Consider the following 25,342-nt stretch of genomic DNA (forward strand, 5'->3'; position numbering starts at 1 on the left):
TATTTCTAGATAAATGTTTATACCAAAAGCTAGGCTTTTAGTATACATCCTAACAATAATATCATCCTCGAGACATCTGCCGCCGACAGGCAGCAGGGTTGGCAGCCGAGCCGTACACAGGATCATACGGTGGAAGCTTCCACCGTCACATCCGGGATATGCTTGGACGATTGCGGAATGGCGTTAGGGGTACTTTTCTAACAGGGGCTCGTCAAGGTATGTTTAGGGAAGCGTGCACGCATCGAGAAGCGTGCCCGCGCCTCCCCGGGGTCCTATATAAGGACCCCCATACGTCGACGAAGGTATGCGGAATCCTCACTGTAGCCAGAGTTACGCTGTCTCTCTCATTTGTCGTTGCCTAACTTGAGCGTCGGAGGGTCGTTGCTGGGAAACCCCTCCCGGCTCGGTTTCTTTGCAGGTTCGTCGGAGATCTACGCCACCAGTCAGATCATCAGTGGAGAGTGCCACGTCTCTAGCGTCCGTCGACTCAGCGCTCGGACAGATAAGTATATATATAATTTTATTGTTAAATAAATTATATTTCTTTTTTCTACATATTTTTATCCAATTAAATAGTTTATATTATATATTCCGGATTCGGTGGACGAACATTTATTATTTTCATTAAAAAATATTTTTAAATATGTTTTTTTTTAAATAATAATAATAATAATAATTTTAAATCATCTTCAGTAATCTGAACCGTGAATCAATAATTTTAAATGGTTATATCATAATCATGTTGGACAATTAAAATTGATGGTTGACGTTTTAAGAATCGTTGAACTGACGGATCTTATCAATCGAATCGACGATCTCGACTCGTGATCGTGTCTGGACAAAAGCAATTGATTCGCTGGACCGCACGTCGCCTACCTGTTTTTATAAGACTGCCAACTGCAAGTTTTTCTTAATTTATATTTTATACCCAAAGGAACAAATATCCGCAAAGATTATAAGGGCACTGATGCGGTGATACAGGAGACTCATCTAGCATGAGTCAACTGTTAAAGTGAAAGTTAAAATTAAGATAATTAAGATAGAAATGTTAAAGCATCAAATGGAGAACAAATATAACGATCGATCGAGATAGATAGAACTCGATTGTTGAGAGACATGTTCGAATGGATAATCCTTCCGATTAGAGAGAATATCATAGGATACAGTGAAAGATGTTCCATGAATATATTTGAGAATGTGGTCACGAATATATCAGAGAACGTGCTCATGCTTAAAGAAACGTGCACACGGTGATGGATCTAGGGGGATCGTGAGTGTGCTTGAGCACCCCCTTGCTCTCGGAAAATTCCATCAGTATGTTGTAGTCCAAGGGACAGTAAGAAGGAAGACAAACTCCAACTCCCTTCTTTGAGCACCCTCTTCCTTTTTTGTTTGGATCCTTCACTGCGTGCACGTCATTAACCAGGACTCTATATATTATGGGCGGAGGTACACGTGATTTACTGTTGACGTATAATTCTACTATTTCACTTATTCTCCACATTCCTGTAGCTGACTTGAGTATCAGAGAACTAACGTCAGGATCCTTTTTCTTTACAGAGTAAAGCGAAGTCCCTATCTAATCAGTAAAATCGTCACATCTTAATTTTTCACTCATCATTTTCAGATGGGATCATCCTTATATTTTATAAAATCACAAAATTACCATTTTATTTTAATTTATCTGGGTGTATTCCTTTTTGAACCACCGAAATTACTAAATCTCCGTATCCGTGTCCGCATTCTTGAAATTGGATTGATTTTCTTTGGATGAAAAACAAAAGAACATACCTCCACATGTCTTGGTACATTGATAAAATACTCAAGAGAACATGTAATAAAGTTGAATTTCAGATGAATATTTTAAAGACATATTAAAAAGATCTTCTCATCTTATTTTTAAAAATTATATTTCTTTTAATTTATCTGAATAACTTCAGGACAGGACTCATATTTAAAAATTAACCATCAAAATATTCTTAGCTATTCAAATTTAAATCTTAATTTATAATTTTTTTTTATAGCTAGCATGTCTTTCAAGCCGATTAATTTTAGGATGAATGGTTCCATTTTATGAATAAATTTAAAAATATTTACAATAGACGGCCGATCCGAGAAGTCAATATCTAAGTTTATCGTCCCACTTAAGAAAATATATAGCTGATGTTTTATCATTGCATCATATTCCAAGATCTCATTTCCCGTTTAAATTGATAGAAATGTGAAAATTAAAACCACTTTTTATATATATATATAGTCATTAAGATTTCAATAATAAAAATTAAAATATATTTATTGAATGAATATAATTGCGGAACAAATGAACTATTTTTTTAAAAAATGAAAATTCAATAAAAGCAAGAGTTCTGCATTGAAGTCACTTCTCTTCTACCAACCATTGATAAAAATCTAATTAATAAATTAGGTTTCAATTACGGTGTCTATTCATCATTAGTTGACATTTCAAAGCGTATGAAAAATCTTAGCATATTATTTTAAGAAAACGACCTAACGAGTTCATAAAACCAACTAGCTTCATTTTTAATTACAAAATAGATATTTTTCAAGAGTATAATTATAATAATTCAGACACATTTCCTACATTTTAGTAATCGAGCAAGACTAAAATATGACTAACGTATAGGACTTATTGCAGCCGTCTGATTAAATTGAAATTGAACCTTAACCGTTGATGATTAATTATTGGCTCAATTTGGTTTACCTTTTATTACTTACCGGTTCAACTCGGTCCGATCCGGTCCGCGTCGGAAGGCACTAGGCTCCAAGGAGACTACTGAAAATACAAAGTCAACATTTTTAACCTTCGACAAATTTCAAAAAAGTCCTGAGTATTTATTAGTATTTCTAAATCACCCTTGAAATTTATCAACATTTAAAATATTTAAATATTTTTTACTTGACAATAATAAAAATTTAACGAATATTTTTTATTTGAAAATTAATTTTTAAATGTGCTATTTCAAATTTATTTGATAAATCAACCATAAGGAAAGTCCTATCTAATAACCGAATGGCCGATGATGAGTATTTTTTTTAAAAAAAAGATTAATAGTATTTTTTCCGGAATATTTTACTCTGGTGTATTTTTGATAATTTAATTTTAATTATATTGAATGAGCCAACATTGTGTGGTGCGACATTATCACATTACCCTTTAAATTTTGACGTCACTCGTTTCTTGCTTTGTCAGATGCAATGATTTCAATCGTTCCGCTCCACCAAAATTGATCATCGGAGCCATGAAGCTTCGATCGAAAGGAGGGGATGATGCGAGCGTCAGATTGGAAATCGTCCGCGCCGGAAGCAGCATCTCCGGCGGACAGACGCACTCCTTCTTCGAGCCCCACTCCGAAGTTGGCAGCGAGACGACGCCGACTCAGCCCCGCGGAGGCGGCGGCACCGCCGCCGTTGCGGCGCCGGAGAAGAAGCTCACCCTCTTCGCCTTCCGCGTCGCGATGCTGGAGAAGTCGGCCACCGGCATCGGCACGCTCGCCTTCGTCTGGGCCACCGTCGTCATCCTCGGCGGCTTCGCCATCACGCTCGAGCGCAAGGACTTCGTCTTCGTCACGGTCATCATCGTCACCGAGTCCGCCCGCGTGTACAGCCGCAGCCACGAGCTGGAGTGGCAGCACCAGTCCACGTGGGCGATGGCTGCCGCGGTCGGCGAGCGGTACAGCCTCCGCGCCGTCCGGTCCAGCTCCCGGTTCTTCCTCCGCACCTTGAAGGCCGCGCTCCACCCCCTCTCCGTCCTCCAAATTGAGCACGCCGAGGCCGGCAGAGAACACGACCGGAATTCCACCACAAACGACCAAGGAAATGCTGTCCGCGTCGCCGACCGGAGTCGCTCGTGGCAGCTTCCCAACGTTCCCCTGCTTCCCTACGCCGGTTGGGTCTTCGTCGCCAAGAACACCAGCCGACTTCTCTTGTGGCTCCAAATCGCCTCGTCCGCCGCTTGCGTCGCCCTTTCCATAACGCGCCTGGTTCAGCACGACTTCGGCGAGGGCGGCTCCGAGCACAGGAACCGGAAAGGTGCGCTAATCCTCTTCTACTCCCTCGCGCTCGCCGAAGCCATGATTTTTTTGATGGAGAAGGCCTACTGGTGGTGGCAAATCTCCTACCGCTACCTCTTCCAGGTCGTGAGCCGCGAGTGCTTCCCCGGGAGCTCCGGCGGAGTCGACGTCGCCGTGACGCGCTTCTTCTATGACACCTACTCCAAGTGCGTCGCCGGCAGCGTCTTCGACGGGCTAAAGATGGACCTTGTGAGTTTCGCCACGGAGCTATTGGCCTCGAACTTGCGCGACGAGCAGCTCATCGGCGCGAGGGTGCTGCGGAGCTTCGCCGGAAGCGACGATTTTGGCTTCGATACGCTCCGCAAGATCGGCACCTCGACTGCCGTCGTTGAGCGGCTCGTTGAGATGCTGAGCTGGAAGAACGCGCACCCGAAGGAGGAAGAGGAGCTCCGCCGCTGCGCGGCAGAGATCCTGACGAAACTCGCCGGGAAGAGGCAGAACGTGCTCCGCGTCGGCGCCGTTCCCAGCGCGATGGCTGCGATCTCGTCGTTGCTTGGAAAGCCGGCGGACACCGCCGGCGACTATGGCGCCTATGATTTCTCAGCGTTCAATCTTCTGGGGTTGTCCCTCCTCAAAAGGCTCGCCGCCGACCACGACAACTGCTGGAAGATCAGCAACTCGCGCGGGCTCTTGCCCAAGATCATCGATCTCACCGGGGCGAGCAGGACGCTCCTGACCAACGAACTGGCGCCGGAGTCGCAGATCAAGACGGTGAAGCGGGCGCTGGAGGTGGTAAAGATGCTCGCCGGCACCACCGGCAACCCCGGCATAATGCTCCGGCAGCAGCTATCGGAGATAGTCTTCACGGTGAGCAACGTGAGGGAGATCATCCGCTACGGGGAGCGCCACAGGGAGCTGCAGACTCTAGCGGTCGAGATACTGAAGAGCCTCGCCATGGACGGCGACGCCAAGGACCAAATCGGCAGAACCGGACAAGTAACGAGTCTTCTCCTCGCCATCTTCTTGAATCCATCAGTCACAAACGAGGAGAAGCCGCTGAGGAATCAAGCAGGGGAGACGCTTTCGATCCTGGCGCTGGAAAACAAGAACAATTGCAATCGAATCGCCGACGAACCAGAGGTGTTGAGCCGACTTATGGAAGCGCTCGACGGCGGCGACGAGATCCAGCTGAACGCGTCCAGGATTCTGCGCAATCTATGCGCCTACGGCGGAGCCAGAACTGGCCCTCGGCAACACCTCCAGCCAATCACCGCCGCTCTGCCCACCGTAAGATCTCATTTCCCTCACCCTAACATTTCTCTTTGCCTGCATTTTATTTTTCCCCCTCTAGTTAAGCTTATTACGTTTTAACGCTCAAAAATTAAAATGGAGGTCCTTTTGACATATTATCCATATTATGAAAAAAATAACTTCTAAGATAATGCTATTTTATATAACATAATTTTAAGAGGGAGTATGGAATAATGGAAGGGTATTTTGAATATTAAATTATAAATACAATATTATTTTAATAATTTTTGAAAGGAATTTATTTTAATAAAATAAATAAAAAGGATATATTCTTTAAAAAAATATCTTTATTTTTTTTTTCCCTCGAAATTTTCCGTTGTTTTAAGATCAAGCAGTGTAGATCTGGAATCCCCTAAAAATGTGATTTTTACCGTCGGAGCAGGTGCTGAAAGCGATCATGGCGACGGAGGGCAAATTACTGGAGGCATCGCTGGGTCTCACAACGCAGATCTGCAAACTGACGACCACTCCTGGCGAATTCTCCGACGCGCTCAGCCGAGCGGGCGTCGAGGAAGCCGAGCTAGCGGAGAAGCTGGCGGCGATTCTGCGGAAATACGCGAGTCCCGAGATCACGGTTCCGAGGATGAGGAGGTTCGTGATCAATCAGGCCATTTGGATGATGAAGTCGAACAGGAGCAGCATCGATCAGTTCAAGAAAGTGGGGATGGAGAGGCTGCTGGAGTCGGTGGCGGAGACGACGTCGGAGCTCGAGTGCTTCCATATCTTCTCCGGCAGCGTCGGCTTCAGCCGGCAAAGCAAGAGCCTGTTGTCTCGTGTAGAGAAGGCACTGAAGCTCATGAGATCGATCGGTAGCTGAAAGCTGAAAGCAGAGAAGGCGATGAGAGTATGAACTGGAGAAGTCAAATTTGTTCTGATTTTTTATTTGAACACTCATAGACGGGCAAAATGTGTAATATGGACAGTCTTTGTATTGATTGGCATTGGTGCATTACTAAATCGTTCGCATCTCAACTGCTGCCAACACCATCACTTTCCCGTTGAATAGAAGCATGGGATTTTCAATCTTGATAAACTAGGCCAGCAATAAATACAATGAATTGCATGAAACCCCTCGGATTGGATTATTACACGTATGGGTTTTTACGGTACCAAATATCTCATTGAATGTCTGATCTTTTTCATACAAAGAATCGTTGCGTTATGATAAAATGTCCCTCATAATTTATCTACTTATATCTTATCATGAGACTAATATTAGATCATTTGAGGACGATGATATTACTTTCTACTCTAATAATGTGAGTCAACTTTGTTGTATTGCATTCTATTGACTTGGGTCACAATAAGTGCAACTTGATTCATCTTCATCTATCGGGTCAGTTTGTAATCGCTTGGGGCGCGTACTATCGAATGAAGAGGAGATGATTAAAATTTAACAAACTAATGTTTTCTTTACCTCATAGTCGTCGGACACCCGACTTCCTTCTTAAGAGCATCCACAATGGTTAAGGATATTTCTCCCAATTATTTGTGCCCCCACTTCCACATCATTTTTCAAATATCATACTATTCAAATATCTCAACTCTCACAATGAAATATCTCACCAATCAAATATTTATGGGCCCTACTCATCAAATATTCACTCTCAATTATCCTTAATTCCACAATCAAATATCTCACCAACTAAATATTATGGGGCTCACGACTATTTTATTAACTTACATTTAATTTTAAGAAAAATATAATAGAAAACATATAAATTTAAGAAAAATACTACATCATACAAATACTATTTTATAAATTTGAAATTGAAATGTAGAGGTACAAACCATATTAAATTAATAAAACACGCAACGATAGACTACAATTAATAAAATAAACATGGAGCAGATAAACTAAACCATAGAAATTAACTACCTGATCAATTTTTGCTTCAACTGTTCACATATTTCAAGATGATTCTAAAGTTGTTCATCTGTCATGCCTCGTGTGTCCATCACGAGGAGTTGATGTGTTTGGATGAGTTGATCTATTTTCTTATTGTTATTATACTCTTCCCAATGTGTCATTGATGGTTGCATAGCCTGATTCAATTCATCAATTAAGTCTACTCTTTCTTTGCCTTTCCTCTTTGCTACCTTCTGTCCCATTGGACGAGATCGAATTTCTCTATCATCTATATCAACAGTTGTGTTAAGATTATAAGAGTCAGTATGTGCACTTGATGATTTTGATGTTCTTGCTTTCTTTATAGCTCGTCGTTCTGAGAATTGAGGAACATACATCGGATTATCTTTTACGATTCTCCACACATATTTATATTGGAAAGTAATTTTAAAAGTACTCTTGTATTCTTCATGAGCTCGCACCATCAAATCCTCGTCACTCCATCCGCTTGGTCTATCATTATACCATTTGTTATAGATTTCATTGTATCTATTAACGATCTTTTTCAGCGAAGCCCAATGCGATTTTGCTTTGTCCTCAGTTCTCTTTTTAGCTCTCTTATCTACCGCTGATGCCCCCCCTCCCGGTACCGGCGGTGGAACCCCTAGTATTATGAGGTTCTACTGATGAAGATAGAGGATACTACCCCTTATTTCTTATAAAAATCGCCCCTCCATACTTGAATTCCTAGATCCGCCACTGACTGTCGGTTACATTAACACTAGCTATTCTCGATTCATTTGATTGAATCTTTGGTGATTGAAGCAGATTAATTCCATGAGATGGAGCTTGCATGAAATATTAACTACTCCGTCAATATTCTGGAGGATATGTATTAAACGGAGCTCGAGAGTCGCCATTCAAAAAAATTGGATAACTTTGGAAATTATGATAATATGGTGGCGGGTACGGAAATGGTTGGAAATTTGGTGAGTGTTGAGTGGGAAATGAAAAATGAGAATTGAGAAAATTGGGACGAGCTCGAGAACTTTTTCACTAGAATTTTCGTCGATATTTGGAGAGTTGAACAAATCCTTAAAATAATGACCAGAATTTTTATTCATTTCTCTCTAATTTTTTGGTATGCAATGAGTATGGAAGTGATGAAAAAACAATGTATATATAGGGGAAAATGCTCAACGTTAAAAAAAAATGAATGTTGATTAACGTTCGTTTTTAATTTCAACGTTCAACGTTTGATTTCTTTCGACGTTCAACTTCAACATTATCCGACGTTCAATTTCAATATTACTCAACATGCAAAATATTAATTAAAATAAACAAATAAAATAAAAAAATATGATAGCCCACCTATTGGTGGGCCCCACACAAAGGAAAATCACCACGGGCAAAGGGAAATCACCCCTCAAATATCCCTCATTATGGATATTTAAGGAGGGGAATATTTAGAGAAATATATTGGAGATACCCTAAAACAAATATTAGAATGGGGCCAAGGCGCAACTTGCTGTGGCTCTTCTGATGCTCTAAATTAAATTTGGAGAAAGGAATGGAGAATAAGAATGGAGAACAATTGTAGTTTTGAAATCAATTCAGTGTGTTAGTCTCCCCGGAGTAATTATCTCATATATAGAGACGGAGAAAAAGATACGTTTCCCTTTTATCGACAGCGCATTCAAGTGGCTGTCTAATCGAAGCCTCCTTTTCCTCATTCATAACCGACGTCTTCTTTCTTGCATATATAATGATCATCTATTGATGTCGCCAACCCTTAGGCTCTGTTTACTTGGGAGAGTGGAATGCAAAATTAAGGAAAAATTTTCACGGTGGAAAAGTTTCCGTCGTTTACTTCATTAAAATTTTCCGAAGGAAAAGTAACGCAATCCATCAGCGGATAATTTTGGAGCCAAAATCGATCACCTCAAAATCGAACGGAAAGCATCGGATGGGAAAAAAAATGACGCATGTACCCTTTTTGCATTCAGAAAATTACATCATATACCAAAAAAATGACGCATGTAACATTTTTAACTCACAAAATTACACTATGTACCAAAAAATGACGCATGCATCCTTTTTATTTACAAAATTACATCACAAGTATTCACCTTCCTCTATCAAGGTAAACAAATGTGCAAAGGAAAAGATTTCTTCACCCTTTCTTTTCTTTTCCTCCAAAGATAACTTCCTATCGTTGATTCCTTTATTTTCCTCATCAATATTCTAAAGTAAACATAGCATTAATGCTCGGTCCATAACTGATACTTTCATGCTGTCTTGCAAACAAAATAATGTAGCTTTAATGTTCGAGATATTACAATGTACTGTTCGAGACCATCGTCAATTCAGACTCGAGAATACTCGAGATCGTCACCCACTTGAACTCAGGAACGTTATGATGCTCGGTATCATCATCCACTCGGACTGCTACGGTGCTTAGAATCATCACCCACGTGGGCCCAAGATGCTATAGTGAATGTTGCTATGCTCGGGTGTTATAGTGTCCGGGATACTAGTGCTCGAGATCGTCCCCACTCGGGCTTGGCCACTTAGGACTGTCACCCACTCGAGTTTGGGTGTCACCTACTCAGACTCGAGCGTCACCCAGTCAGGCTTAATATCTATGGTATCTTGAAATCGGGTTAATAAGAATTTATGTTTGATCGAATCTGAGTTTAGTTTACATGGATTCTATATTGACTAAGTCAAACAGATGTTTAATGTAAACTATATTTTGATCACGTCAAGGGCCCGCCGTAAGTCCACATGGACCTTTACCCTCTGTTTGGGAGGAGGTGAGTAAAGGGGAGGGAAAGGTAAACATGGGTAAAATGAATTTTTACCCTTGTTTGGGAGAGAGTGAGCTATGAAGGGGAAGGGGAGAGAAGGGTAAAGCTTCCCCTTGCATGCTCGGGAATAAGCGAAATTCCTTACATCCCAAATTGGGGTGTAAGGAAGGGTAAGGAGAAATTATTACAATTATATCCTTATTTATTTTTTCACATGCAGATTTATTAAAAAAATAAGAGGATATTTTTGTAAATTTGTATATTTAACCTTCATTCCATCCCTTTCCTTTCACATAAACTTTTCCTCCCTTCCAAACAAGGACAAGATAAATATATTACTTTCCCTTCCTTTCCCTCCCTTCCCCTTCCATCCCCTTCCATTAATGAACCTTACCTCACCCCATCCAAACAGAGGGTTACTCCCATCCGCGTGAATAAGGACCAATATTTAATTTGCAATAAAATCATAAAAATGAGATATTTAATGAACTTAAATTTCAAATTTTAAATATTTTAATAGGAACATGTTATTTTATAATTTTTAAAGACGATAAAAGAAATTGCCTAAAAAGACTTAGTCGAAATGAGGGCGATGATTAAGGACTAATGGGCTATTTATGTAATTAATCGCGCTATTAACTCGTGAAGCCCGAACAGCGAAGTCGACGGCAGAAAACGCTCGGGTCCATCCGCTTCTCCATTTCCTCGTCCTCTCGCCTTCGTCTTCACCCCCCTCTTCCCTCCGTCTCTATTCTGTGATCGATCGAGCAATCGCGTAGGCGGCATGGCGGACAAGCTCACCGACGACCAGATCGCTGAGTTCAAGGAGGCGTTCAGCTTGTTCGACAAGGACGGCGACGGTCTGGTCCTCTTTGACCCATTGCATTTCTCTTCGCTTTGATGCCTAGATCTGCGACGATTAGTGTTCGATTGGTTGTGTCTATAACTTTTGTGGGCTTCAGATAGCATAATTTGTCCACAAGCAGAAGAGTTTGTTTGGAACATTGTCTCGCTCTACTTCTTCTATGAAAATGATTTCGAATTTAATTCTGTTTCTTTCAGATTTTAGTTCTATTCCCATTCCTGGTTCATTCCTCAAATATTTTCCAATTGGAACGATACATGATAATACGAAGTAAAGAATGGTTTTTATTTTATTTTTGTTTTTCCCTCTTCATTATCATTTGATCACTTTGTCACTAGGATTGTTGATCCGTGCATATCTGCGCCATTACTTCTTTTTTCATAGTTTACATGCTCATATGTGGAGATAGAAATGCGTGATTCATTTATTAGTATTGCTAAGAAAATAAAGTATGTGGAATCTTTTCCCTAGCTTAAGCTTTTGGATAAATGGTCACAAATTCATACTTCATATGGTAACTGCACATAGTTTTGAAGAATGAGATCTTCTATTTCTATCTTGCTAGTGTCAATAATTTCAATAAAGTCAATTATGTGTTATGTTGGACTAGCCAAATCACTCATCTATAGGGTTGTCCACTCACTTAAATTACAGAACTGGTTACCAATCAAACTTAACAACTACCAAAACATGATTGATGAATCAGGAAATAGCAACGATGTAATTTAGTTGGAAAATTAAGAAAAAAGTTGGGGATTGAATTCAAGTGGATTCTGCCCAGTGAGGTGGTTTGCATATCAGATAGATATGGGAAAGATACTTAGCGAGCCCCAAAATTTCCATTCCTAGACCACCCTACATTTGAAGGAGCTGAAAAGAGAGATGCATTTAGGATGGTAAGGATTGTACCATGTTAGTGTGAGGATTTTAACACATGAATGCCAATTGATTTTGCAGTGCAGGCTACACATCTAAGGTTCTGCAACATATCTCATTTTCTTTTCCATGTTATATCCAGTTTCTAGGTATTTGAGTTGAAAAGAATGTATAACAGCAAGGCACCTTACTTTGTGCAATTTTTGCAAGTGAATAACTGAATATTGAGTCATGGCAACTAGCAAATATCTTGTTATGAAAAAAACATAGTTGTGATGGATACTCTCCCATGAATACATGATCTGATCTAATGAGGGTGGAATCTTGTTCTTACTTTCCTTTGCGTTTTTCTTAGCTATACCTTATAATTAAGGCTCCCTGTACACTGATCTCTAGTTAATATATTACTGCAGGCTTAGTCCACTGTTTCCTTTTCTTAGGGAAAAAAAACTAGGATGGTACTAAATAGACAGTCTGACAGTGTTGATGAAAGTAGTCAAGAATTTATGGTTTTGTTTGTCAGTGCATAAAGTGTTTATTTGAAGATGTATCTTTGTTTCTTCAATTGCAGCACACCATGTCGTTTAGGAATATCATTTATTTACTATGTTTTTGATGCTCCAGATAAAATGGATCATTAGTCAACTTATTTGTTTATGCTAAATTTATGTATTACCTAGTTACTTTCGACTGAACATCTGAGTATTCTACTCAAAATGGTGAGTTTGTTTTCGTTGGAACTGATAGGAAAAATCTGTTGATAGATTCTGTTTTCATAATTTTCAAATGCTCGAAAATGATACATTCTAATTCATCAAGACCTAAAAACATGATATACTTGATTCTAATTGTCCAATATTCTTTGTGAAATTCCATGATTTCCAAACAGGCAGCATCACAACTAAGGAACTCGGGACTGTGATGCGTTCTTTGGGTCAGAACCCTACCGAAGCCGAACTGCAGGACATGATAAATGAGGTTGATGCAGACGGCAATGGCACGATCGATTTCCCAGAGTTTCTTAATCTGATGGCTCGCAAGATGAAGGATACTGATTCAGAGGAAGAACTTAAGGAAGCATTCCGTGTGTTTGACAAAGACCAGAATGGCTTCATCTCAGCAGCTGAACTCCGTCATGTGATGACTAACCTGGGAGAGAAACTCACAGACGAGGAGGTGGACGAAATGATTCGCGAAGCTGATGTTGACGGCGACGGCCAGATTAACTATGAGGAATTTGTTAAGGTCATGATGGCCAAGTGAGGCAACAGAATAACAGACAAAGTGAGGAAATTTAGTTATGAAATGTCAATTGCCTATTTTTAATAGTTGTAGTTGTGAAACTATACAGTTGTTTTACTCCCTCATGTGGATGGATGGTGCTCACTCAAATTAAACCTTTTTTGCTTCTATAAATGTATTTTATCAAATATTTTGCATCTACAATATGAAGCAATCGATCTGTTGAATACATCTTTCTCGTTTAAATGTATTATATCATTTTTTTTGTTAATTTTAATATCTTTTATTGGGACTATACATATATCTGTTTCCAGATTGTATGGGCTTTTGTATTTCATTTTTTTTATATTATGTATCTGGATTTTACGAGCCAACTAATCCTGAAATGTAGCCCCTTTTGCCACCACACCTTGCCGGCGTGCCCCTAGGGGCAAAGGATACTTATGTATTTTAGTCCTTTAATTTAGTAACTTATCTTTTGTTCTCTAATCAAAATTATACCGTTTGATGTAGTTGTTGCGATGTGCCCACAATTAAATTAGTTCAATTTGATTTAAAATATTATAAATATAATATTTTTATATAAAAAAAGTTATATATCAATTTGGTAAAAAATATTTAAACTGTATCAATATAATTTTAATGTAGTGAAAATTCTCTTAAATTATTATAGTGACTTTTAACAATGATTTTATTTTTTTTAAATAATTTAAATTAAATTTAAGTTTTATATATATATATATATAGAAGTGTTGTATGTAGTTTGAGTGATGTAGTTGGAAGTCACATTAGTCTCACACACTAAAGGTTCCGATTTGAATCTGGATTCAGACCAAGTTTAAAAATATAAAGGTGCCTAGCAAGATTTTCCACCAAACTTGACTGTGACTATCGTCGCCCTTTAAGTACCCAGATCAATTTTACTTCATTTATGAGGAGTTTTAAACTTATTCCAAATCCTTAGTTTGGGATTTTCAAGCCATCGATTATTAGAAATTTTGTTTGCTCGATTTAGCTACGATTTTAAGACTTTTGAAGCTCGATCCCAACTTATATCGGTCGATTTATAAGTTATCTTGTGTGAAAATTTAACTCATTTGATTTAGTTCGATTTCAACTCATGGTGGCAAAAGACGAATACGTTTGCCCCTAGTGTCCTTGTCAATTCGTCACAGGCCAACACAGAGGAGGTAAATCACGGACGACTACTAATTTTTGAAATAATGACTAGCACATGAGGGAGGTATTTACCTTGGCTTTACTGAAATTTGAACCCCGACAATATCTCATGTACTAGCCACTAGACCCATCCGATGATACTATTTCGATTTCAACTCATATATCATGTTAATATTGTTTATTGATTGGATTATTGTTATAGGTTTTGAAATTGTACAACTTTGATATAAAATTTAACAATCTTAAAATTATATTAAATATTTAGTTATGATTATTTGAACTTCCATAAGATTGGGTGATGATGTTAATTTGAAATACCTACGAGTAATTTGAAATACCTACTCGTTAAAAATCTGTTATAAGTATTTTTTGTCAATAAAATGACTAAATCATAATTGAACATTAGTATTGGTTTGATGTATTTATTATTGCAATATATTTTTAAGTTTAAGAGCTGGATAGTAGATTCAAAGATAAGACAGTCAAATACCTCCCAGCAACGATGCAACGACAAAGCTCTTTCACGGTTAACCAACCAATCAAGTACCCACGGATCGATTTCTAATTACTATACATGACGGATTAATTTTCACTAGTGGGAAGACTACCCTGGGATGTTTGCATGATGCATACTTTTAAATTTATTCTAGCCACCATTGGGTCTAGCTAGTTACTCTCGGAGTTATTTATATTTTTACATTAAATGATGCGATGACGTCGAAGAAGTTTAGGAATAATTTTATGTTTTCAATATTTCTCAAATCGATCATCAAGATTTACTATAAAAAAATCTCGCCTTTTTTTTTTTTTTTTTTTTTTTTTTTTTTTGCCTCATTCCATCTTTGCCCACCGACTAGAAACGGTCTAGTGGTTAAGTGCTATTATCATGAGATCTAGATTTTGAATCTTGGTAAAGTCGAGATAAATATTTTTGTTATGCGCTAGTCACTATTCCAAAGACTAATAGTCGCCCATGATTTATCTCCTCCATATTGACCCTGCGATGGATTGACGGAGACATTGAAGGTACGCGTATTCACCTTTTGCCACCGTGAGGACGATGGGTTGTTGGGAGAGAGGCTAGTGCGACATGCTAAAATTTATTAAATTTGATTTCAAATATTAAAGATATAAAAAAAATTATATATCAATTTGGTAAAAAAAAAATTTAAACTGGATCATTTTAATGTAGTGAAAATTCTCTTAAAATTATTATAGTGATTTTTAACAACCATTTTATTTTAAAAAATAATTTAAATTAAATTTAAGTAATATTGATTAAATTGATATATATACTATACATAGAAGTATCAATATGTAGTTTGAGTGGTGTAGTTGGAAGTCACACTAGTATCACGTACTAGAGGTTCCGGTTCAAACCCGGACTCAGACAAATTTTTTCAAAAAATAATAAAGGTGCTAAATTTGTAACCATTCTATTTTGTAAGAGGGTGCCTAAAGTATTTGTGATAAAATACAATTTTTCCTTCACGGGAGTAATCACGTTGGTATCGGCTAAGGCTCTATTGTTCGGATCGAAACGATGATTTCCATCGTGATTAATCCGGTGGAAGAGTTGAATATCCAGATTTAAATAAAAAAAAACAAAAAATTGAAAGGGGAATCAATGAAGAATCAACTAAATGACGCCAAGAATAATTTGACGTTTCAAATATCTCCCAAGTCGATCATCCAGCCCTACATAATAAAATGGCCCGCCTTTTCTTCTTTTCTGCTCCATTCCATCTTTGTCCACCGACTAGAGTAGGTCGGTGAGGACGGCGGGCTATTGCGAGAGAGGGTAGTGCGACATGGTAAAATTTATTCAATTTGATTTCAAATATTATAGATATAATATTTTTATATATAAAAAAATTATATATCAATTTGGTAAAAAAAAAAATATTTAAACTGGATCATTTTAATGTAGTGAAAATTTTCTTAAAATTATTATAGTGATCTTTAACAATTATTTTATTTTAAAAAATAATTTAAATTAAATTTAAGTAATATTGTATACATAGAATACTTTGACGTTTTAAATATCTCCCAAGTCGTCCTCCAGTCCTACTATAAAACGGCTCGCCTTCTCCATTCCATCTTCGCCCATCGAGAGTAGGTCAGTGAGGACGGCGGGTCATTGCGAGAGAGGGTGGTGCGAGGTATGCATCGTCTTCAACCACTCTTTTCCTTCGGTCGCTCGTTATTCGATCTTGGTTGTTCAACGACGATCCGGTTTCCCTTGTTTTATGTGTTCCAATGAATGACGAAGGTTGAACAACTTGCAAGTTTTGGGTGATTTTACTTCGCATTCCATCGCTTGAGAGTAAGCTTAAACTTAGATTAAGGTTGTGAGACCTAGTTTTCTGGTCATTTATATTTTTCCAGTCTTTGATGGTAGCAGTTTTCGATCGAGCTTCGATTACTGGTTAGAGGTTGTATTTTCATTTATATGCTTTCTATGCCCATTTTTTAGTTGATTTCATCGGTCTCTTGCTTAGGTCAGTTGAGTAGTCTATACATTAACCACAGATTTCGAATGAACTTGATTGATTTTCATTTGTTTTTGAGTAATCTTAACTTAGATCAGGGGCTTGAAACCTTATTTTCTGGCGCGAGGCACATTCGTCTACTTCATATCTTTGACGGTAGCGGTTGTCTGGGCTTTCATCTATTTCTTGCTTAGATCAGTTGAGTAGTCTATACATTAACCATGGATTTTGAATGAATTTAATTGATTTTCAATTCTTTTGAGTAAGCAACAAACCTCATTTTCTGGTGTGAGCCCCATTTATCTTCTTCAAATCTTTGACGGTAGCAGTTTTCTGAGCTTCTGATCACCCGTTAGAGGTTATTATGCCATTTATTTGCTTGTATGTCCACTTCGCAATAGCTTTCATGGATTTCTTGCTCAGATCAGTTCAGTCTATACATACTTGTGATATGTCTATGTGGGGTTCGGTGCATATGCCTCCTGTTCATGAGCCGTGAAAGAGAATGCCATCTACGGTGCACTGACTACATTTAACTGTCCATTCTATGCATGCTTGTGATATGTCTACGGGGGGTTCGATTCATGTCTATCCTGTTTATGAGCCATGAAAGAGAATGCCATTTATGGTGCACTGGCTACATCATTTTACTACCCATTGGAACTTGCGGATGTATGAGCACTAACTTTATACACTGTTTCTAAGTGAGCATCTCATCGTAATATATTTTTGTGCCTTGAGGATTTACCATTATGTTCCAGAAACTTCTTGATCTTGTTGAACTTTCGGAACTTGGCACTGTTGAAAATGGTTCACTGGTTTGAGATATATTAGTTGATAGTATGCCATCGCTTGTCTTCTCTTGCCATTCAAATTCTTGCTCATCCTGTGAAACATTTTCGCTTGGCAAACTATTAGCTGAAGAGTGAGCAGGGGAGAAAGTCTCACTGACATCAATTGCCTCCCCATCTATCATGCATTTTAGGATGTGTACCACCTTTCATGAACCAAGAAGTAAATTCATTGTCAGTTTCATGGAAAATAGGCTCTTGGTATAATCATTCAGTAGAAATTTTCTCTATACAGCATGAAAATTTTAGTAAAAGATTTTGATTGTCGCAATAGCTGATAAATTCCAAAGCTATTGCAGAATTTTGAGAGATTTCTAGAGTACCTAACTTCATTTACGTTGGAGCCGGTAAAAGTCTCGTTTCTTGTATTATGACCTATTAATTCCCTATGAGGCTTTTAACTTATAAAATCTCTGTACTTTGTAATGATACCATCAGATGAAACAAACTGACTCGTAAAGCTGATAAATACAACTTTCTCAGGTGTAATGAAGTGGAACATTGATCTCGGAGTCTTATACCAAACCACAAAAAGTCTACTAAGCAGTCTAAACAGATCATGTTTTTCTGGTAATTTGATCATTGAAAATATCGTTCATATCAGGTGCAGGTTTATAATATACTATAATTCTTCAAACATTATTAATCATGTGGTAATACTGTAAAAACAGAATTAGATGTTTTTTTGAAAGATCTCTCTTCTTACCTTTTCCATCGATGGCCTTTTATCAGGGTCCCTTATAAGACATTGCTCAATCACGGTTATCATCCAAAATAGTTGGTACAAGTCATGGCAATCAAGAATCCTTTCATCAATCAGTTCAGGGTAGTTCCTCTCATGCAGAAGTGGTCTTGCCTGCAGAGAAGGAAACACATAATTGAGGATAATATATAGATGCAAAGGTAAAACACTATAACTTACCCATCCAACAAGACCTTTGTTTTCTAAATTGTTGTCCATTGTTGTCCGACCTGTGATTAACTCAAGCAAAACCACTCCAAATGAATAAACATCAGATTTAGTTGATAGTCTGCCACGTTCTGTGTATTCTGGTGCCAAGTATCCAATAGTACCTACTACCTTGTTTTCAGACACAAGAACAGACTCATTTCGTTGCTTTCTTGAAAGCCCAAAATCTCCCAACTGATACATTCAGCAACAGAAAGCGAGTTAAATTTAAAAGTTTTCAAATTTCATTTTACAATTCCTTTATGTTGGATGGTCTAAATTTGTTACCATAGCTTCATATTCATGTGTTAGGAGGATGTTGTTGGGCCTCATATCTCTATGGATTATATTGTTCTGGTGCAGATAGTTCAAACCTTTTGCAACTCCAATAGCTATCTTCAGCCTTTGTCCCCAAGTCAAAAGGGATGAACTGTTTTCTGCATGAAATTGACCAAAAAAAGTGTCCTTAAACTTCGAAGAAGAAAGGCTCTAGGTTAAGCTTTCTTTCAGCATAAAATTCCAATAAGGTTTTGTTCTTCTAGAGTATATTTTTTTATTATATTGGTATGAATGCTACAATCTAGTTGAGCAGGTTTGGAAAATCCACTAGCATTTCTTTGCTATGAGGTAATAAAATTAATTGCTAATAAAAATCTTGCTTTTTAAAACAGAAGATAGATTGAACACAAAATCTTACCTGACAGATGTTGTTCCAATGAACCATTGCAGACATACTCATAGACAAGCAACCTGTGATTTCTTTCTGAGCATGAACGAATAACATGACGAAAAAAAAGTGTCTTAAACTTTGAAGAAGAAAGGCTCTAGGGTAAGCTTTCTTTTGGCATAAAATTCCAATATGGTTTTGTTCTTCTAGAGTATCTTTTTATATATTGGTATGAATTCTACAATCTAGTGAGCAGGTTTGGATAATCCGCTAGAATTTCTTTGCTATGAAGTAATAACATTAATTGCTAATAAATACCTTGCTTGTTAAAACAGAAGATAGATTGAACACAAAATCTTACTTGACAAATGTTGTTCCAATGAACCATTGCAGACATACTCATAGACAAGCAACCTGTGATTTCTTTCTGAGCATGAACCAAGTAGCATGACCACATACTTGTGTCTTAGTTGTCCTAGAAGATGAACCTCTGACCGAAATTCTCGCTCTCCTTGTGAACTTGCATGTTTATATTGCTTGACAGCAATCCATTGCCCACTATCAAGTTCTCCTCTGAAGACAGACCCAAATCCTCCTTCAGACAGAAAATTTTCCTGGCAAAATCCCTTTGTTGCAGTACACAGCTCAGTGTAAGTGAATTCCCTTAAAGATGCTGCTTTTGGTCTTTCTATGCCACACACTTTACAACCAGGATATGCTTTTTCTCCCTCCAATATTTGGTTCATTGCTCCAAACTCCTGACTCTTGTTTTCATCATTTTGTGTTAGCGGCATTTTTGAAGTCATTGAACCTTTATCTTCAGCTGCTACTTGAATGCTTATGTAGTCATCTTCTTGAAGATGGATGGAAGTGTGCTTTTTCTCAGACAGCCTAGAACCTGAGATTTATTTTTTTATCAAGCTCATTAATTTTAGCATTGGCTATCTACTTGTAATAGATAAGATATTACGAAGATTAAATAACCATCAGTAGAGCTTCTGGACACTTTTGCAAAATTAGACCTACTCATTTTACTTGAGCTGCTTATGTCAAGGTTCATTGGCTCTTGCAGGCACATTCAGATTTTGGATATTCTCTCCAAAAAAAAGGTAGTTCGTATCTTTAGATATTCATATCTTGTGTATTAGTTTCTTACTATCACAGCTATAACATGGACGTTGTTTCTTGCTATAAATCCTTAAAGAGAAGATCTTGTTCCTTTGGAAGTAAACTAATACCTAAATAATACTTGGAGAAATGTTCTAGAGAAACAATTCATTCTTTTTAGTTAAGAATTATCAGTTAGCAAGATGGAATTATAGAATTAAATTTCTTAGTTTCTTCTCATGTTAATTGTTCCCCCTTTTGTAACAATTGACAAAGGAAGTGGATAGCCTGATGTCATAAGTTCATTGAGACGGTTGTGGAGGCAGCAACGTAAGTTGACAGGTCTCATCTAATGTTTATGATTATGATCTTTAGAATCTATTTAATCCTTGTGAGAGAACTCCCTAAGAACCTTTGTTAACATGTTGGAAAGATCCAATAAAATATCTTGCACGCTAAAGTGATATTTAATGAATTCTAGGAGAGAAGAGGGCCAAGGGGATTTGAATTTTGGAGTGGTCCTCACACATCCTAAAATTTATTAAAATCAATATAATTTTTTTTTACCTATGTTAAGAATAGTTATAGTTGCTAACCTTAAGTTTATAACTAATGACTCAATATCATAATCATGTCATATGTCAATGGCCTTCCAGCATCAAATTGACCCCACTCAAGTTTCATAAAGCTATGTTAGTTGAATTGGACAGGCAATATAAGGAGGAGAAGGTCCTTAGCACTATGTCAATTTGATTGTCCCCCTCCTACCCTGTATGAGGTGGAAGTTAAAATCTACCACTAGCTAAGAGGCTTAGGCCAATAGGGAATGATAGACAACAAGATGGATTTCAAAAGGAGATCATCTTCATGAGGAGAAAAGTTTGCATCGAAGCATTATTGATAATTCCATACATTTAACTAGGTATTGAAACTATGGATCAGAACTTTTTGCTTGAGCTTCAACCTATTTGATGTATTACTCAAAAGATATAAACCAAGTTTTACATGTGTAAATTAAGAATGGGAATGTGCTCAAAGGACCAATGAGGGACAATGACCAAGGGGAGCAAGGCTCAAGAAGTTTGTTTGGAGAAAAATAATTATAAGATGTTTGAGGATTGACAAAGTCTTATGCAAGAAAATAGGTTTTGTGTTTAGCATTATACATTGAATGTAAGTGTTGCTACGATTAAATTTCACCGAAGGACAAGTTAGTGAAATCAATCCTGAACATCAAGGTGCATTATTGATTAAGTTGCAAGCTGTCTAGTTTGAAAGGTGCTGGTTAACATAAAAGTTCAGCAAATATGTTGTGTTCAGATACATTTGTAAAGATGAGTTATTGTTGAACTGATCTACATAATAAAATAAGTACAATTTTGACTGACTTGATATTCAAATTTTGAGCACAAATGACTTTAAGGGATGAAGCATGAAGGTGAAATTTTGGAGTTGATTAATGTGCATATAATGCAATTATTGACATATCATTATATAAATAGCTTGAGTGTGATTTTGCCAACTTATCATTATTGATGAAGTTCCCTATGCTAAAAAGGGTAGGAATTGTTCATGTAGATCCAAAGGAGTTTAGGAGCTTCTCTAGTAATTTCTTGAGCAATTGTCAAGATAACATGGTGCACAATTGAGGAGGGTGAGCTCAGCTTCTTGGACAATAATACGAGGTTGTGAATAGGTGAGGTTGTTTTGGTTGGGAAAAATAATTTGAGGTTGATAATAACAAAAAGACCTATTGATTGATTAGTTTGGGATGTGACTAAGATTACGCTATTGTAATTGTGTGTTGATAGTGAGTTATAAAGATATTTTGATCTTGTAAATATTAGTCATACAAGGCTATTTTTGAGGAGATTGAGAGGACATTGGATTGGATAGATAATTGAGGTGTATGAATGATATATTGAGGTTGTGTTTGGTGATAGATTGTTTACATTCAAAATTGGATAAAAAATTTGAGGATTTTATTGCTTTAATTATGGTTACTAATAATGTGAATAATTTCACGGTTGGGAAGGCTTGTGGATGTATACATGTGATACCAAAGAGTGTGTGATCAAGGATAGTGGTAAATGTAGAAGAAAAACTGCCTTTGACTTAGTAAAAACTAACTGTGGCTTACTTATTGCGGTCAGCTCCAAACTGAAAAGATCTCCATCATCAGGAAATTCTAGCACCATTTCAGTAGTACCTGATTTTATCTCTTGTCCTGGTAGCATCTCATTGTACCTTATGGGGTTCCCCACATTTGCCTCTGAGAACTCGTCATTTCTTCGGTGCAATCTTGGCTCTCTGAGGTGTTCTACACTATTGTTACGTTTCATTCTGGAGATGCCACAAGGTAACCTTTCCAAGAAAAAATTCTTGTCTTTTTTCATCTGCCTATTGAAAAGAGAAAAAAAAATGTCATTTACAAAACCAAGCATTCTAGCAGAGCATAATACTTTCTTGCTTCCTTGCTTGTTTCCCCATTTCTTTAAGGTGCTTATTTCTGTATCGGATGAGCTGATTTTAGATCATGCACTAACCATTTTTCTTATGAAATAATTTCTTGACATTTTTCCCAACCTGTCAAGAATTATCCACGTTGCCTTCAGCTTACTGACAGCTTCAAGGGCAGCTACTTTCGGTGAAGATGCCGCAACAACACTTATGTTGAATGCAATCTAGCATTTCCAACAATTAGCCAGGTTAACAATCTGTTGTATGAAACACACTTGTACACGCTTGTCATTGCCTAAATTTACTTGTGCAACTAAAACACTGCAGTGTTACCTTCTTGGATTCAAATAGCTCACGGATGGGCAATAACTCTGCACTTCTCTGGTATTCTTCCTCCTTCCTTGCAACTTCCTCGCTGATGATCCTAGTGTTTGTCGCCAACACAGAGTTGGAATCTATCTTGCTTCTGTAGCCCACTGAAACCAATTGCTCTAAGATGGTAATTATGTAATCTTAAAGAAAATTCATCTGTTGAAAAGTCTATTTAGCAAATAGTTGATTGGAATTATTACCAGAGTCTTGTTTTTCTTTTGATCTTAAAAGAAAAGCTTGTGGGTTTTTACTTAATTTCCTAGCTCGCAGGAAAAATAACGTACTAGGGGTGTTAACATGGTGAAGAACTCCAAGGAGAGTGAGTTCATCCCCGAGTTTAAGGGAAAGACCATCAATGGCCCATTTGATTGCGCTGGAACTTAAATCTTTTGATGCGTCCTGGATCACCACCACCCTTTGAGGTGCAGTGGGCATGCCGCCACCACCAGTTGCCGAAGAACTTGTCATCAAAGAACAGCTTGACTACCGATGAAGATGAACAAAGTAGCAAAACAATCCTTATTTCCTAACAAAGCCGGCAGCATGCTGTACACACAATTTCTAAGGTAAAACATATCCTATTCTCACAAAGTTTCATAGTTAAATCTCTCATATGATCATGAGAAATCAGCAAGAATTTTGATGCAGGCGTGGAACTGAACATATTACCTATCTACCAGATTATCTACTGAGTTAAACAAAAGATTGTTACTAAAACAAAACAAAGATTGAGTTGCTAGGAACTAAGTAAGCTATGATCTACTTGTCTAGTTTCCTAGGAACAGCAAAATGTAGAAACTTAGATTCCAAAAGCTAAGAGCTTTTAGAGAACAGAAATGGTGGTGGGGTTGATCCAGGCATGCATCTTAGATTCTTGTTCCAGGCATATTCGGATATCCTAACCTTTGGAATTTGATTAGGATTTCTGAAGGGACATTGTAGTATATATGCCTCTGGAGGGAATCTCAATGTCTCTTATTAGAAAGTACAAATCGCAAGATTTTGTCAGGATTCATAGCTATTTGGAGAATCCAATGTGAGATGCGTTTTAGGATCTCATCATATTGCTTGAGGTCATCGTCGAAGTAGCTGTCAGATTAAAGAACCATAACTGGAACACCAATGGCCAGGGATCCGGACTTATTCTATATTAGAGTCCAGCTCTGTGTGGATCCTTGACGCTGACATGAGAAGCTGGAATAATCTGGAACCGATTCTATTCACATCTAAATATTCTAGATACGATGGTTCTTATTTCTTAATTTTACTTGCTAATGTTCCATGGCAAAATTCACCCAACTTTAGTATTTTTTTTTCTTTCTAGTTATTTAAATGCAACTTTAGTATTTTGATAAATAAGATTCCTGTTGAATTCATGATACTTTAATAGTTTTAACTAAAATTATTTGATGAATTATCGTGTCTTAAAGCGATAAAGACAATGGTTGGGGATGTGATTTTGCGGTTGTACGTGTGAAGATTGTTCGTCCTGCAAAACCAAGAACGTTAGTGTCGAGTCAGGGAAGGGGTTCCCGACGTTGTCCCGACGCTGAAGTTAGTCACCAGAACAGTAAAAGAATTGTAGAAAATGTAGCAACAAGAGCGTGATCGTAAAATAACGCATACCTCTCTTGGTGCATGGACTCCTCTGTTAGACAAAACAATATGTTGTCGAAGATTTTGGAGAGTTAGTTGAATTTTAAAATTACACAGAATTTAAATTCAACTTACAATAGAGATGACCTGAGCAGATGATTTCAGGTTGCCAGTAGGGGATGGTTTCTGTTACGTACAGAAGAGCGGACTTAGTCATCGAGCGGGCAGATCAGCCGAGCTGTAGGTCTGTGTTGCAGAGCGACTTGAGCAGGTCTGCAAAGCGGTCTTGACAGAGCGGTCTTGACAGAGCAATCTTGACAGAGCAGGTCTTGTGATGTGAGCTCAGAAGAGGTATTGAAGGGAATTGGGGGACCCATGACGAAATCCAAGACTAAGAGAATGAAGCAAGCTTTCGAAGGCTTAATAATGGGGCTCAAGGAAAAGGAGGATCAATGCACAATGGAGGCAACAACTAAATGGATCACATTCTTTCAATTTGAAAGTGAAATTGGACCAACATGAGGACCATTTTCGTATGCATTTTTGGGGGGATTTTTCTAAAGTGACTTTTGATGTCCTTTGTGGATTTTTAATGCATTTTTGAGAGTTCCTAAGCTAGTATCATAAATACCATGCATGCATGGTTGCATTAAGCTAGTATTAGGGATTAGTTGTTGCATTAGTG

General features: G+C 37.9%; 3 protein-coding genes and 1 long non-coding RNA gene across 5 annotated transcripts; 3 read left to right on the forward strand and 1 right to left on the reverse strand.

The window, feature by feature from the left end:
• Positions 1-3,196: 3,196 nt before the first annotated feature.
• On the forward strand, positions 3,197-6,314 carry LOC122002988. The gene is made up of 2 exons (XM_042558415.1): positions 3,197-5,318; positions 5,725-6,314. The coding sequence occupies exons 1-2, from the start codon at positions 3,261-3,263 to the stop codon at positions 6,157-6,159; spliced, it is 2,493 nt and encodes an 830-aa protein (XP_042414349.1). The 5' UTR covers positions 3,197-3,260; the 3' UTR covers positions 6,160-6,314.
• Positions 6,315-10,636: 4,322 nt separating this feature from the next.
• Positions 10,637-13,230, forward strand: LOC122002991 (calmodulin-1-like). The gene is made up of 2 exons (XM_042558420.1): positions 10,637-10,861; positions 12,632-13,230. Exons 1-2 carry the CDS (start codon positions 10,786-10,788, stop codon positions 13,003-13,005), a joined length of 450 nt encoding a protein of 149 aa, XP_042414354.1. The 5' UTR covers positions 10,637-10,785; the 3' UTR covers positions 13,006-13,230.
• A 3,022-nt stretch (positions 13,231-16,252) lies between these two features.
• LOC122002993 lies at positions 16,253-25,098 on the forward strand. The gene is made up of 10 exons (XR_006117758.1): positions 16,253-16,325; positions 17,990-18,076; positions 18,239-18,409; positions 18,819-19,082; positions 19,185-19,284; positions 20,195-20,231; positions 22,824-22,937; positions 23,017-23,188; positions 23,332-23,627; positions 24,823-25,098. It is a non-coding gene; the product is annotated as an uncharacterized LOC122002993 (long non-coding RNA).
• Positions 16,794-23,529, reverse strand: LOC122002992 (proline-rich receptor-like protein kinase PERK12). Of its 2 annotated transcripts, none has more exons than XM_042558422.1 (9): positions 23,346-23,529; positions 23,023-23,165; positions 22,816-22,913; positions 22,370-22,629; positions 19,484-20,020; positions 18,744-18,892; positions 18,429-18,650; positions 18,213-18,362; positions 16,794-17,652 (listed from the first exon to the last, which is right to left on the reverse strand). In XM_042558422.1, the coding sequence occupies exons 1-9, from the start codon at positions 23,527-23,529 to the stop codon at positions 17,356-17,358; spliced, it is 2,040 nt and encodes a 679-aa protein (XP_042414356.1). In that variant the 3' UTR covers positions 16,794-17,355. The 2 variants fall into 2 exon arrangements, with proteins under 2 accessions (XP_042414356.1, XP_042414355.1); XM_042558421.1 differs by having other exon boundaries at positions 23,262-23,529.
• Positions 25,099-25,342: the final 244 nt, after the last annotated feature.

The sequence above is a fragment of the Zingiber officinale genome, chromosome 7A, assembly GCF_018446385.1.
Source record: "Zingiber officinale cultivar Zhangliang chromosome 7A, Zo_v1.1, whole genome shotgun sequence".
Taxonomy (NCBI): Eukaryota; Viridiplantae; Streptophyta; class Magnoliopsida; order Zingiberales; family Zingiberaceae; genus Zingiber; species Zingiber officinale.

Coding starts and splice junctions, on each gene's coding strand:
- LOC122002988 (XM_042558415.1), top strand. CDS start 3,261: ATGAAGCTTCGATCGAAAGGAGGGGATGATGCGAGCGTCAGATTGGAA. Junction 5,319..5,724: donor TCACCGCCGCTCTGCCCACC/GTAAGATCTCAT, acceptor CCGTCGGAGCAG/GTGCTGAAAGCGATCATGGC.
- LOC122002991 (XM_042558420.1), top strand. CDS start 10,786: ATGGCGGACAAGCTCACCGACGACCAGATCGCTGAGTTCAAGGAGGCG. Junction 10,862..12,631: donor GTTCGACAAGGACGGCGACG/GTCTGGTCCTCT, acceptor ATTTCCAAACAG/GCAGCATCACAACTAAGGAA.
- LOC122002992 (XM_042558421.1), bottom strand. CDS start 23,529: ATGACAAGTTCTTCGGCAACTGGTGGTGGCGGCATGCCCACTGCACCT. Junction 23,166..23,261: donor AAAAGAAAAACAAGACTCTG/GTAATAATTCCA, acceptor AATTGGTTTCAG/TGGGCTACAGAAGCAAGATA. Junction 22,630..22,815: donor ACGTGGATAATTCTTGACAG/GTTGGGAAAAAT, acceptor TCTTTTCAATAG/GCAGATGAAAAAAGACAAGA.